A 13837-nucleotide genomic window follows, 5' to 3' on the forward strand; every position below is an offset into this window, starting at 1 on the left:
TGATCTTCGTTTTCTGAATGTTGAGCTTTAAGCCAACATTTTCACTCTCCTCTTTCACTTTCATCAAAAGGCTTTTTAGTTTCTCTTCACTTTCTGCCATAAGGGTGGTGTCATCTGCATATCTGAGGTTATTGATATTTCTCCCGGCAATCTTGATCCCAGCTTGTGCTTCTTCCAGCCCAGCATTTCTCATGATGTACTCTGCCTATAATTTAAACAAGCAGGGTGACAATATACAGCCTTGATGTACTCCTTTTCCTGTTTGGAGCCAGTCTGTTGTTCCATGTCCAGTTCTAACTGTTGCTTCCTGACCTGCATACAGGTTTCTCAAGAGGCAGGTCAGGTGGTCTGGTATCCCCATCTCTTTCAAAATTTTCCACAGTTTATTGTGATCAACACAGTCAAAGGCTTAAACAATTATAACTCCACACCTTTAAGAGCACATTTTGGGAGAGAGCCTATCCTACCAGAGAGAAGGGCTCTCAGCAAATTCAGGTGCTCAATACACACATGAATAAGTGACAAAATGGAGGGGAGGGATGCAGGAACATATTAATTAAATAAACTTTAAAATACTGCATTCTTTTCTTTTGCCAAAAATAGGAAATTACCCATTAAGAAGCAAAGATAAACTAGCTGCTAAGAAACGAGCTTATGTTGTCTCCAGAATTTCAGAACCTCTCTCCTACAGAGACATTTATTGTATTTGAAGACAGTTTGTGATGAATATAAAACCCTCTGACATGACATACATATGTGGGAAAATATGTATATATTTTTATTAACTTTAAGCAGATGGAAAGTGAAAGTCAGTCAGTCATGTTCTGCTCTTTGCAACGCTATGGATTGTAGCCTGCCAGACTTCTCTGTCCATGGGGATTCTCCAGGCAAGAATATTGGAGTGGGTAGCCATTCCCTTCTCCAGGGGATCTTTCCAACCCAGGGATAAAATCTTTCTCTTTTGTGGCTCCTGCATTGCAGCCGGATTTTTTACCATCTGAGCCACCAGGGAAGCCCTTAAGCAAATGGAGGAGAACATAAAAAAACTTTGTAAGATAATGTAAAAAAAAAAAAGTTTTATTATTTTATGTAAGAATTGCTTTTATGCCATATAACAGCAAGGAGGCCTGAAAAGGCTAAGAACAGAAAAATAAACATCACCATGTTCTCAACTTCAGCACTTTGCCTGACGCACCACTGGAACATCCTCGTGAGTACTAGAGAGAGAGACAGGACCAGGCCAACCTGCCCGAGATCCAAGGCTAAATGAGGAAGAAGAGGAATAAAATTAGTCTACTTCTCAACCCCTCACACAGGTCCTTCTGTCACTTTAGAAAGATGACTCATTTATTTTTATGATTTTTATTGGAGTATATAGTTGATTTACAAAGTTGTGTTAGTTTCAGGTGTACAATAAAGTGAATTAGCCAGATATATACATATAATCTGTTCTTTTTAAATTATTTTACCAGATATGTCATTACATACAGTCCATATCCCCATGGACTGTAGCCTACCAGGCTTCTCTGTCCATGGGACTTTCCAGGCAATAGTACTGGAGTGGATTACCATTTCCTTCTCCAGGGGATCTTCCCAACCCAGGGATTGAACCCAGGTCTCCCGCATTGTAGACAGATGCTTTACCATCTGAGCCACCAGGGAAGTCAATATATGTCATTACAGAGTAACATATAGAATCCCCTGTGCTATACAGTAGGTCCTTTTTAGTTATCTATTTTATTATATAGTAGTGAGAAGACTTCTTTATAATATTTAAATCATTTGCATGTAATGATAGTATCATTCATAATATTACTTCTGTTGCATGAGACAATAGTACAGTAGGAAAAAAAGAAAAAAGAAAAAACGCTATGAGGGACTTCCCTGGTGGTCCAATAGCTAAGACTCCGAACTCTTAATGCAGGGGGCTCGGGTTCAATCCCTGGTCAGGCAACTAGACTCCACATGCCACAACTAAGAGTTCACGTGCTGCAACTAAAGTCCTGCCTACTATAACTAAGACTGAAGGTCCCACATGCCCAGCTAAGACCCAATACAGCTAAATAATTAAGTAAATTTTTTTAATATGAATTTAGAAAGACCTAACAAAGCTGTGGTTGTTGTTAAGTCACTAAGTCATGTCTGACTCTGGTGACACCATAGACTGTAGCACTACAGGCTTCCCTGTCCTTTGTTGTCTCCCAGAGTTTGCTCAAATTCATGTCCATTGAGTTCGTGATGCTATCTAACCATCTCATCCTCTGTCACCTCCTTCTCCTGCCTTCAATCTTTCCCAGTACCCAAGGTCTTTTCTAATGAATCAGCTCTTTGAGTCAGGTGGCAAAAGTATTGGAGCTTCAGCTTCAGCATCAGTCTTTCCAGTGAATATTCAGGGTTGATTTCCTTTAAGATTGAATGATTTGATCTCCTTGCTGTCCAATGGACTCTCAAGAGTCTTCTCCAACACTACAACTTGAAAGCATCAATTCTTCAGCCCTCAGCCTTCTTAATGGCCCAAATTTTACATTCATTGACAACTCTTACATGACTACTGGAAAAAACATAACTTTCACAATATGGACATTTGTTGGCAAAGTGATGTTGCTGCTTTTTAATATTCTGTATAGATTTGTCATAGCTTTCCTTCCAAGAAGCAAACGTCCTTTTTTTTTTCTTTTTTTTTTAAATTTTATTTTATTTTTAAACTTTACAATATTGTATTGGTTCTGCCATATATCGAAATGAATCTGCCACAGGCATACACGTGTTCCCCATCCTGAACCCTCCTCCCTCCTCCCTCCCCATACCATCCCTCTGGGTCGTCCCAGTGCACCAGCCCCAAGCATCCAGTATCATGCATCGAACCTGGACTGGCGACTCGTTTCATATATATTATACATATTTCAATGCCATTCTCCCAAATCATCTCACCCTCTCCCTCTCCCACAGAGTCCAAAAGACTGTTCTATACATCAGTGTCTCTTTTGCTGTCTCGTATACAGGGTTATTATTACCATCTTTCTAAATTCCATATATATGTGTTAGTAAACGTCTTTTTATTCATGGTTGCAGTCACAGTTTGCAGTGATTTTTGGAACCCAAGAAAATAAAATCTGTCACTGCTTTAAATTTTTTCCCATCTATTTGCCATGAAGCGATGGGACTGGATGCCATGATCTTAGATCTTTGAATGCTGAGGTTTAAGCCAGCTTTTTCACTCTGCTCTTTCACTTTCATCAAGAGGCTCTTCAGTTTCTCTTCACTTTCTGCCATTAGAATGGTATCATCTGTATATCTGAGGTTATTGATATTTCTCCCAGCAATCTTGATTCCAGCTTATGCTTCATCCAGCCTGGCATTTTGCATGATGTATTTTGCACATAAGTTAAATAAACATAGTGACAACATATAGCTTTGTCATACTCCTTTCCCAATTTTGAATCAGTTCATTGTTCTATGTCCAGTTCTGATTCTTCTTTAAATGCTTTCAGGTTCTCAGGAGACAGGTAAGATGGTCTGGTATTCCTATCTCTTTCAGAATTTTCCACAGTTTATTGTGATCCACAGAGTCAAAGCCTTTCAACATAGTCAATTAAGGAGATGTTTTTTCTGGAACCCCCTTGCTTTCTCTATGATTCAATGAACATTGGCAATTTGATCTCTGATTCCTCTGCCTTTTCTAAAACAAGCTTGTATAGTTGGAAGTTCCCAGTTCACATACTGTTGAAATCTTTGAAGGATTTTGAGTATAACTTTATTAGCATGTAAAATGAGTGCAATTGTATGATAGTTTGAACATTCTTTGGCATTGTCTTTCTTTGGGATTGGAATGAAAACAACTCTCAGTCCTGTGGCAACTGCTGAGTTTTTCAAATTTTCTGGCATATTATATGAACAGCATCATCTTTTAGGATTTGAAATAGCTAAGCTGGAATTCCATTACCTCCACTAACTTAGTTCATAGTGATGCTTCCTAAGTTCCACTTGACTTCACAATCCAGGGTGTCTGGCTCAAGATTAGAGACCACACCATCATGGTTATCCAGGGCATTAAGATCTTTCTGGTACAATTTTTCTGTGTGTTCTTGCTACCTCTTCCTAATCTCTTCTGCTTCTCTTAGGTCCTTAACATTTTTGTCCTTTATCATTGAATCCCACCTGGAGTGAGATACACTTGACAGTATAATATAGTTGAGGATGTCATTGTTCAGATTTTTGTCCTTATACTACAATTATCATTATGTAATTTCACTTTCTACATCCAATGTAGCTGCAGTTGAAATCACAAACACAAGGCAATGGATTCTAAGAGCCAGTGCTTTTAAATCTAAAATATTACTTTCATTTTTCCATTATTAAAGACTGTAATTCAGGGCTATTCCTATGGTATAGTGAGGGGTGGTGAATTCATGCCACACAATCCAACAACTTCTTATCTGGGACCTACACAGCAGTGAGGATACTGTTTTTGCTATAGAGAATCTTTCTCAGACCCCTACAACCAAGGATTCCAAGTAACCCAAAAGCTAAAACCTAAAACCTAATCTGTACAAAAAGCTTAATAGTAAACCTGGTTCTTTCCATCCAGCTATAGGACACTACCTAGGATGTTCAGAGGTCATCTTGCTACAGTTATGTAGATCTCAACCCATTCAAAGAAAGATAAAAAGATAAAAGATCTCAATGAAGACCTACTGTAAACAAACAAGCAAACTACTCAAAAGCAATCTACAGATTCAGTGCAATCTCTATCAAATTACCAACGGCATTTTTCACAGAATTAGAACAAAAATATCTACATTTTGTATGGAAATACAAAATACCATGAATAGCCAATGTAATCTTGAGAAAAACAAAGAAGAAAAATGAAGCTAGGAGGAATCATGTCCCCTGTCTTCAGACTATACCACAAAGCTACAGTAATTGAAACAATATGCTACTGGTACCAAAAACAGAAATATAGATCAATGGAACAGGACAAAAGTCCAGAGATAAACCCATGCACCTGTGTCACCTATGAGAAAGGAAGCAAGGATATACAATGGAGAAAGACAGTTTCTCTAATAATTGGTGCTGGGAAAACTGGACAGCTACATCTAAAAGAATAAAATCAGAACACTCCCTAAGACCATAAACAAAAGTAAACTCAAATAGATTACAGACCTAAATGTAAGACCAGACACTAGAAAACTCTTAGATGAAAACATAGGGAGAACCCTCTGACATAAATTGCAGCAAACATTTTAACCCACCTCCTAGAGCAATGAAAATAAATAAAACACAAACAAACGGGACCCAATTAAGCTTAAAAACTTTCACACAGCAAAAAACAAACAAACAAAGACAACCTGCAGAATGGGGGGAAATATTTGCAAATGAAGTGACTGATAAGGGATTACTCTCAAAAATATATAAACAGTTCATGCAGTTCAATATCAAAAATAAATAAGTAAACAGCCCAATCAAAAAATGGGCAGAAGATTAAAACAGACATTCTCCAAAGAAGACATACAGATGGCCAAAAAGCACATGAAAAGATGGTCAACATCTCATTATTAAAGAAATGAATATCAAAACTACAGTAAAAAAAAAAAATAAATAAAAAACATTTTTTAAGCAAAAAACTACAGTGAGGTTTCACACCAGTCAGAATGACCATCATCAAAAAGTCTACAAACAATAAGTACTGAAGAGGATGTGGAGAAAATTAAATTAGTACATGTAAATTAGTCCATGTAAATTAGTACAGCCACTATGGAGAACAATATGGAGGTTATTTTAAAAACTAAAAATAGACACACAAAAAGATGCCAGGATTCTTGGCCTCTGGAGGAGAAGAATTCAGTCCAGGGTCAGAGACGAGGCTTGATTGCTCAGAGCTTGTGTGTAATAAAGTTTGATTAAAGTATAAAGGAGATAGAGAAAGCTTTTGAGATAGGCATCAGAAGGGGTCAGAAAGAGTACCCCCTTGCTAGTGTTATCCATGGAGTTATATACTCTCTAATTAGTTATTACAGTTAATCAAAAGAATGTCTGGAGGTTGTAAAGACCTCAATAGTTCTACTCCCATAATTTGCACCTTAAGATAACAGGATTAGCCAGAAGGATTTTTTCCAGAGACTGTCCTCAAGCAGGATACATTATAATATAATCCTAAGGAATGTAGAGGGACAAAAATGTTTGTCCTTTTTTCCTCCTTAAGAATTCCAGACCCCTCTCTCCTTGGGGACCCCTGGACTTATCAATCTGCCTAGGAATTGACTCTCTCACTACTAAGATCCAGCAATCTCACTCCAGGGCCTATATCCAGAGAAAACCGTAATTTATAAGGATACATGCACCCTAGTCTTCACTGCAGGTCTATTTACAACAGCTGGGACATGGAAACAACCTAAATGCCTGTCAACAGAGCAATGGACAAGGAAGATGCGGTATCATATATACAATGGAATGTTACTCAGCCATAAAAAATGGCAAAATAATGTCATTTGCAGCAACATGGCTGGATCTAGAGATTTGCATACTGAGTGAAATAAGTCTGAGAAAAATAGAATATGATATTGCTTGCAAGTGGAATATAACAAAAGGCTACAAATGAACATATCTAAAAAACAGAAGTAGAGTAACAGGTGTAGAAAATAAACTTATGTTTACCAGGGGATATGGGAGGGGAGGGATAAATTGGAAGACTGGGACTGACACATACACACTACTATATATAAAATATTAAAATAGATAATTAATAAGAAACTACTGTAAAGTACAGAGAACTCTGTAATGATCTATATGGGAAAAGAATCTAAAAAAGAGTGGATATATGTATGTGTATAGCAGATTGACTTTGCTGTACATCGGAAACTAAGACAACAGTGTAAATGAACTATACCCCAATAAAACTTAAAATAAAAATGAAAGAATGGCCTGAGTGAGCCAAAGCAGGGGCCCAAGGCAGCACAGGTCTGTTGCAGCAGGCATGTCATACCTGGTCTTTGCTCCTGAAGATTCCAAAAGTCAAAACCAGAAATCCTTTTCTAAAGGACTATTCATTTGAAGTATTAATCAAAATGCAAATTACTAAAAAGAATACAGGCACCCCAATGTTCATGGGGTATGGAAAAAAATCTTTAAAAAAGTGAATATATGTATAACAGATTCACTTGGCTATACACCTGAAGCCAACACATCATAAATCAAACATTTGCCAATCAAAAAAATATTTTAAATTATCTCAACAAGGACTTACTGTAAATAAATAATTAAAAGTAAAAAAAATGATAGAAGTTCTCATCAAGACACAAATTACTTTACATGGACACACTGTGGAGTCTCCTGCTGCAGACATTTTAATACAACTCATTAGAACCAAAGAGTATATATTAGACAAGATGACAACAGTTTAATAACTACAAACAAAGCTATCAAATGCAAACATACCACAAATATTCACATGTGTACTTACTTTCTACCAGAATCAGGGCCCCAAAGGCAACAACAGTGACAAAGATGGCACAGATGACATCCAGATACACAGCGAGCCATCGGGACGTCGTCAAAAGCAGGAACCAAGCCTCTGCATTTGTAAACCATAATAAGTGTAATACATAAACAGAAAAAACATGTTAGCTGCTTCTCATGAGGGAGAGCATTTTCCTAGTTAAGCTACAGAAGATTTTACACAAGGTAGGACAGCAAAGTTACACACCTGTAACTTCAAAGGAACCTAAAGATTCCAGAAAACTAGGTTCAACACAAAACAACATATGAGACACGGAGGAATCAGTCCAGGAAGCATGCTTTGAAAACTTCAACCCACGGGTTATCAAGAGAAATACCATCATAAGAAAGAAGTTGGAAAAACATCTCATTGGTGTGTTCCCTGCAGTGCTGGGCCTCAACATGAAGATCCTCCTCTCAAAGGGTCAGCTGTTCCCAGCTCTGACAGCAGAGAGCACAGCTCACACCATTTCCAGCACCTTCTGCCCTCACTACAGGGCCTGCAGTGGTTATTCTTAGGAGTCAGTGTCCACATGACCATCAGCTAACAGGGTCTGTATGTGACTTTCAAATGCCATGTTATCTTCAAAATATATTAATGATTGGAAAGTTTGGCCAGGATTTTATATACTTAGAAGAAATTCTGAATTTTCTACCGAGATGGAAAACAAACAAACAAACTTCACTGATACAAAGCATACTCAAGTGGGTAGCAAATCAGGAACTTATTTTCCTCAACACTTCTGCTACCCTCAATCTATGCTCTCAAAAGACTTGGCAAAGCACACCCTGAGGGGGAAGAACAGCCACCACCTGGTTCTGAAAATAAAGTTTTATTGGAATACAGCCATTGACTAATGTATGTTCTTTGCCTGTCTTTGTGCTACAATGGCAAAGATGAGTAGTTACAATACAGACAGCACACAAAGCCTACAATATTTTCTATCTGGACCTTTGGAAAAAAGAAAAGCTTACTGAATCCTGCCTTAAAGAGACAGACATCCACAGGGCACAGTGATGGAAGGACAATGCAGGCCAGTCAGGGGAGAAAAGCAGGGCTGTGAGGGGGAAGAGGGGAGCACAGAGGGGATGCTGAGAGGAAGGAGTGGGGGAGGCATGTGTGCAGAGGGCAACATGGGCTGACACACAGAGAGGCGCTGGCCAGCCAGGCTACCTGAGACAGAGGTCAGGCCTCAGAAGGGAGCACATTCCATCCTTAGAAATCATCTCCAGAAACTTACAGACCTGAATGCAAATCCTGGTATGCATCAAACAGCTCCTGAAACTTCTGTTCAGCTTTGTATGCCCGGATGGTCCAGAGTCCCCGGAGAGAAGATGCTAAGTGGGAAAACACCGGGCTCCGAGCTGGGGAAGCAGAGACAGACACACATCAGAGAAAGTCAGGGAGGCTGGACGCGAGGAAACCACTGCCTCCCGGGCTCTGAGGTCACACGTCCTACCAAAGGGAATCCTCCATGTGACCCTCAAATTCCTGCTCACACCACGCTACACTTTAATGACCTGGGAATGAGAGATTCTCTTTGAAACTATCTTTGATCAAATTCAAAATCCCAGCTAGATTTAGATAAAGAAATTCTTTACTGGTTCTTTCATCAACGTCCTCTCAAATAGTTCTCCCTCCATATTCTTCTGGTATCTTTCCAGGTGGAAATTGCTCACAATTTATTAGAAGTATAGTGAAGTATAGTTGATTTACAATAATCTGCTAGTTTCAGGTATGCAGTAGAGTCATTCAGTTCTTTTCTCTGATTATATTCCATTATAGGTTATTACAAGACACTGGATAAAATTCTCTGTGCTTTACACTTAATCCTTGTTATCTATTTGACGTATTAATAGTAGTGTGTCTATTAATCCCATATTTCTAATTTGCTCCTCACTCTTTCCCAATGCCCTTTGGTAACACAAGTTTGTTTTTTATGCCACTGAGTCTATTTCTAGTTTGTGTATAGATTCATTTGTATTATTTTTAGATTTCATGTATAAGTGATATCATATGTGTCTTTCTCTGACTTTCTTTACTAAGAATAATACTCTCTAGATCCATCCATGTTGCTGCAAATGGCAATATTTCTTTTTTTTACCCATAGGTGAGTAATTATCATTCACTAATTTTTTAACCAGTAGCATTTTAAACTTTAATTCCTCATTAGAGTCCTCACCACACTGAATTTTGATGAGCTACCTGTGCATTGATTCCACCTTAGATGAGTAACCAAGGGCTGAGATAGAGTCAGTGCATCCCCCACCCTGGACCGGAGCCAGACATAGGACAGGAATGAGATGAGTAAGAAAGTGGACAGTCTGCCGCCTCCCCTGTCCTGGGACTCTCCCTGCCCCTGCGCCAGAATTCTCTGTACAGGTCATGGAGCACCTGGTTCTGCACCGCCCTTGTGCCCACAGGACCTGGCAGACGAGGAGCCTTTGAATAGTCTTGACTTCTGCTCCAGGAACATGATGGATGTTTTTATATCTGCCTGCTGGACACCTGTCCTGTTGTTTGGAGGGCACTGTGGCCTGTGATACTCACATCACCCTTTTAGAAGCTGACAGTGGCCTCAGTGTCCATCTTTTGAGTGACTTCATGTGGTTGGGGGCCTGATGTCACATGACTTCCCATTCATTTCCTGCCATCTTCTCTAAAAGCACACTGACCATGAGCACCAGGGTCAGGCTCTTGCCTGTCAGGGAACAGCTGGGCTGCAGGCTGCCAGGCAGGGAGGACCCTTACATTTCTCATTCCCCACCATGAATGAGGATGCAACTTGCTATTGCCAGGGGCACATGCTGAGCCTCTGACCTCTGTCTGGAATGAGTGATAACTTGAGCTGTATCAGCAGGAAATACTGACATCACTTTGTTACCTGTGTGGGTTCTAGAGAAGACCTGTCAGTACAACTAGGTTGTTTATGGGAAGTTAGTAATGCATCTTACATGAGGCTACAGAGATTTTATAAAATGATGGGGGAAAGAATCCAGGGGGAAACTCCAAACTGTTTTCAGGTCCTCACTCCTTAGTCCAGTATCTGAATGCCGGTCTGGTGACAGTTCAGTCAGTACAGACGTGTACCTGGGCACTGCACATTTGGAGGGGCTGAGGTACAAACAAGTAAAGACACAGAACCTCCTCTTGTGTTTAGTGTCCCCAGTTCTATAAAGAAGGAAGGAGCAGGGGCGGTCCTAAGATGGCAGAGGAATAGGATGGGGAGACCACTTTCTCCCCCACAAATTCATCAAAATATCATTTGAATGCTGTACAAATTCCACAAAACAACTTCTGAATGCTGGCAGAGGATGCCAGCCACCTAGAAAAGCAGCCCATTCTCTTTGAAAGGTGGTCACCTCTATCTCCTCCCTACCTCTTCTCTTCTCTGCCTAAATCTGTTGGATCTCTTTGGGTGTTCTAGGCTGTGGAGAACACATAGGGAACTGATTACTGGTTAGATTTGTCTCTCTCCTTTTGACTCCCCCTCTTCTCCTCCTGGTCACCTCTATCTCCTTCCTCCTTCTTCTCTTCTCCATGTAACTCTGTGAACCTCTCTGGGTGTCACTCACTGTGGAGAATCTTTTCATCATTAACCTAGATGTTTTATCATTGGTGCTGTATGGATGGGAAAGTCTGTATGGATGGGATGTAAGAATAAGACTGAAAGCCAGAGGCTTAAATCCAAAACTTGAGAACACCAGAAAACTCATGGAACACTAATCAACAAGAGCTCATCCAAAAGCCTCCATTCCTACACTGAAACCAAGCTGCACCCAAGAGCCAACAAATTTCAGAGCAAGACATACATACGAAGCTAATTCTCCAACAACATAGGAACATAACCCCAAGCATTAAAATACAGGTGGCCAAAAGTCACACCAAACCCATAGACATCTCAAAATTCACTACTGGACACTTCATTGCACTCGAGAGAGAAGAGATCCAGCTCCACCCACCAGAACACTGACGCAAGCTTCCCTAACCAGGAAACCTTGACAAGCCACTCGTCCAACCACACTCATAGGGAGGAACCCTCATAATAAAGAGGAACCACAAACTTTCAGCATACAGAAAGGCCACCCCAAACACAGCAATCTAAACAAAATGAAAAGGCAGAGAAATATTCAGCAGGTAAAGCAACATGATAAATGCCCACCAACCCAAACAAAAGAGGAGGAAATAGGGAATCTACCTAAAAATGAATTCAGAATAATGATCTGAATGATCAGTAAAAATGATCAGTAAAAATGATCCAAAATCTTGAAAACAAAATGGAGTTACAGATAAATAGTCTGGAGACAACGATTGAGAAGATGCAAGAAAATTTTAACAAGGACTTAAAAGAAATAAAAAAGAGTCAATCAATAATGAATATGCAATAACTGAGACAAAAGCACTCTGGAGGGAACCAACAGTAGAATAACTGAGGCATAAAATAGGATAAGTGATGTCAAAGATAGAATGGTAGAAATAAATGAAGCAGAGAGGAAAAAAGAAAATGTATTAAAAGAAATGAGGACAATCTCAGAGACCTCTGGAACAATGTTAAATGCCCCAACATTCGAATCATAGGAGTCCCAAAAGAAGAAGACAAAAAGGAAGGCCATGAAAAAATACTTTAGGCGATAACAGCTGAAAAATTCCCTAAAATGGTGAAGGAAATAGCCACCAAAGTTCAAGAAAACTAGAGAGTCCCAAACAGGATAAACCCAAGACAAAACACCCCAAGGCACATATTAATAAAATTAACAAACATCAAACACAAAGAACAAATATTAAAAATATCAAGGGAAAAGCAACACATAACACACTAGGGGATTTCCATAAGAATAACAGCTGATCTTTCAATAGAAACTCCTCAGGCCAGAAGGGAATGGCCAGACATACTTAAAGTGATGAAAGAGAAAAACCTACAACCCAGATTACTATACCCAGAAAGGATCTCATTCAAATATGAAGGAGAAATCAAAAGCTTTTCAGACACTCAAAAGCTGAGAGAATTTAGCACCACCAAACCAGCTCTTCAACAAATGCTAAAGGATATTCTCTAGACAGAAAACACAGAAAAGGTTTATAAACTCAAACCCAAAACAATAAAGTAAATGGCAATGGGATCATAATTATCAATAATTACCTTAAATGTAAATGGGTTGAATGCCCCAACCAAAAGACAAAGTCTGGCTGAATGGATACAAAAACAAGACCCCTATATATGCTGTCTACAAGAGACCCACCTCAAAACAAGGGACACATACTGACTGAAAGTGAAGGGCTAGAAAAAAATATTTCATGCAAATGGGGACCAAAAGAAAGCAGGAGTAGCCATACTCATATCAGATAAAATAGACTTTGAAATAAAGGATGTGAAAAGAGACAAAGAAGGAGTTTCTCAAGTGCACACGGAACCCTCTCCAGGATAGATCACATCCTGGGACATAAATCTAGCCTTGGTAAATTCAAAAAAATTGAAATCATTTCAGTCATCTTTTCTGATCACAATGCAGTAAGATTAGATGTCAACTACAGGGGAAAAAAAAAAACTATTAAAAATACAAACATATGGAGGCTAAAAAACACACTTCTGAATAACCAAAAAATCACAGAAGAAATCAAAAAAGAAATCAAAATACCCATAGAAACAAATCAAAATGAAAACACAACAACCCAATGATTGTTGATTCAGTATATGATTCAGTAAAAGCAGTGCTAAGGGAAGGTTCATAGCAATACAAGCTTACCTCAAGAAACAAGAGAAAAATCAAATAAATAACCTAACTCTACACCTAAAGCAACTAGATAAGGAAGAAATGAAGAACCCAGGGGTTAGTAGAAGGAAAGGAATCATAAAAAATAGGGCAGAAATTAATGAAAAAGAAACAAAGGGGACTATAGCAAAAGTCAACAAAACTAAAAGCTGGTTCTTTGAGATGATAAATAAAATAGACAAACCATTAGCCAGACTCATCAAGAAAAACAGGGGAAAGAATCAAATCAACAAAATTAGAAATGAAAATGGAGAAATCACAACAGACAACACAGAAATACAAAGGATCATAAGAGACTACTATCAGCAACTATATGCCAAAAAATGGACAACTTAGAAGAAATGGATAAATTCTTAGAAAAATATAACTTTCCAAAACTGAACCAGGAAGAAATAGAAAATCTTAACAGACCCATCACAAGCACGGAAATGGAAACTGTATTCAGAAATCTTTCAACAAACAAAAGCCCAGACTTCACAGGTGAATTCTACCAAAAATTTAGAGAAGAGCTAACACCTATTCTACTCAAACTCTTCCAGAAAATTGGAGAGGAAGGTAAACTCCCAAACTC

General features: G+C 38.9%; 1 protein-coding gene across 1 annotated transcript in view; it reads right to left on the bottom strand.

Moving 5' to 3' along the window:
• Nucleotides 1-13837, bottom strand: part of LOC147361956 (ATP-binding cassette sub-family C member 4-like) — a 221063-nt gene that overhangs the window by 41568 nt on the left and 165658 nt on the right. The window contains exons 23-25 of the mRNA XM_086328633.1: nucleotides 8740-8859; nucleotides 7460-7570; nucleotides 1162-1262 (exon numbers count right to left, since the gene is read on the bottom strand). Coding sequence (XP_086184759.1) covers nucleotides 1162-1262; nucleotides 7460-7570; nucleotides 8740-8859 — 332 coding nt within the window. The remainder of the gene's footprint in view (nucleotides 1-1161; nucleotides 1263-7459; nucleotides 7571-8739; nucleotides 8860-13837) is intronic.

The sequence above is a fragment of the Bos grunniens genome, chromosome 12, assembly GCF_055505025.1.
Source record: "Bos grunniens cultivar Pamir isolate PY7600 chromosome 12, Bosgru_T2T1.0, whole genome shotgun sequence".
Lineage (NCBI taxonomy): Eukaryota > Metazoa > Chordata > Mammalia > Artiodactyla > Bovidae > Bos > Bos grunniens.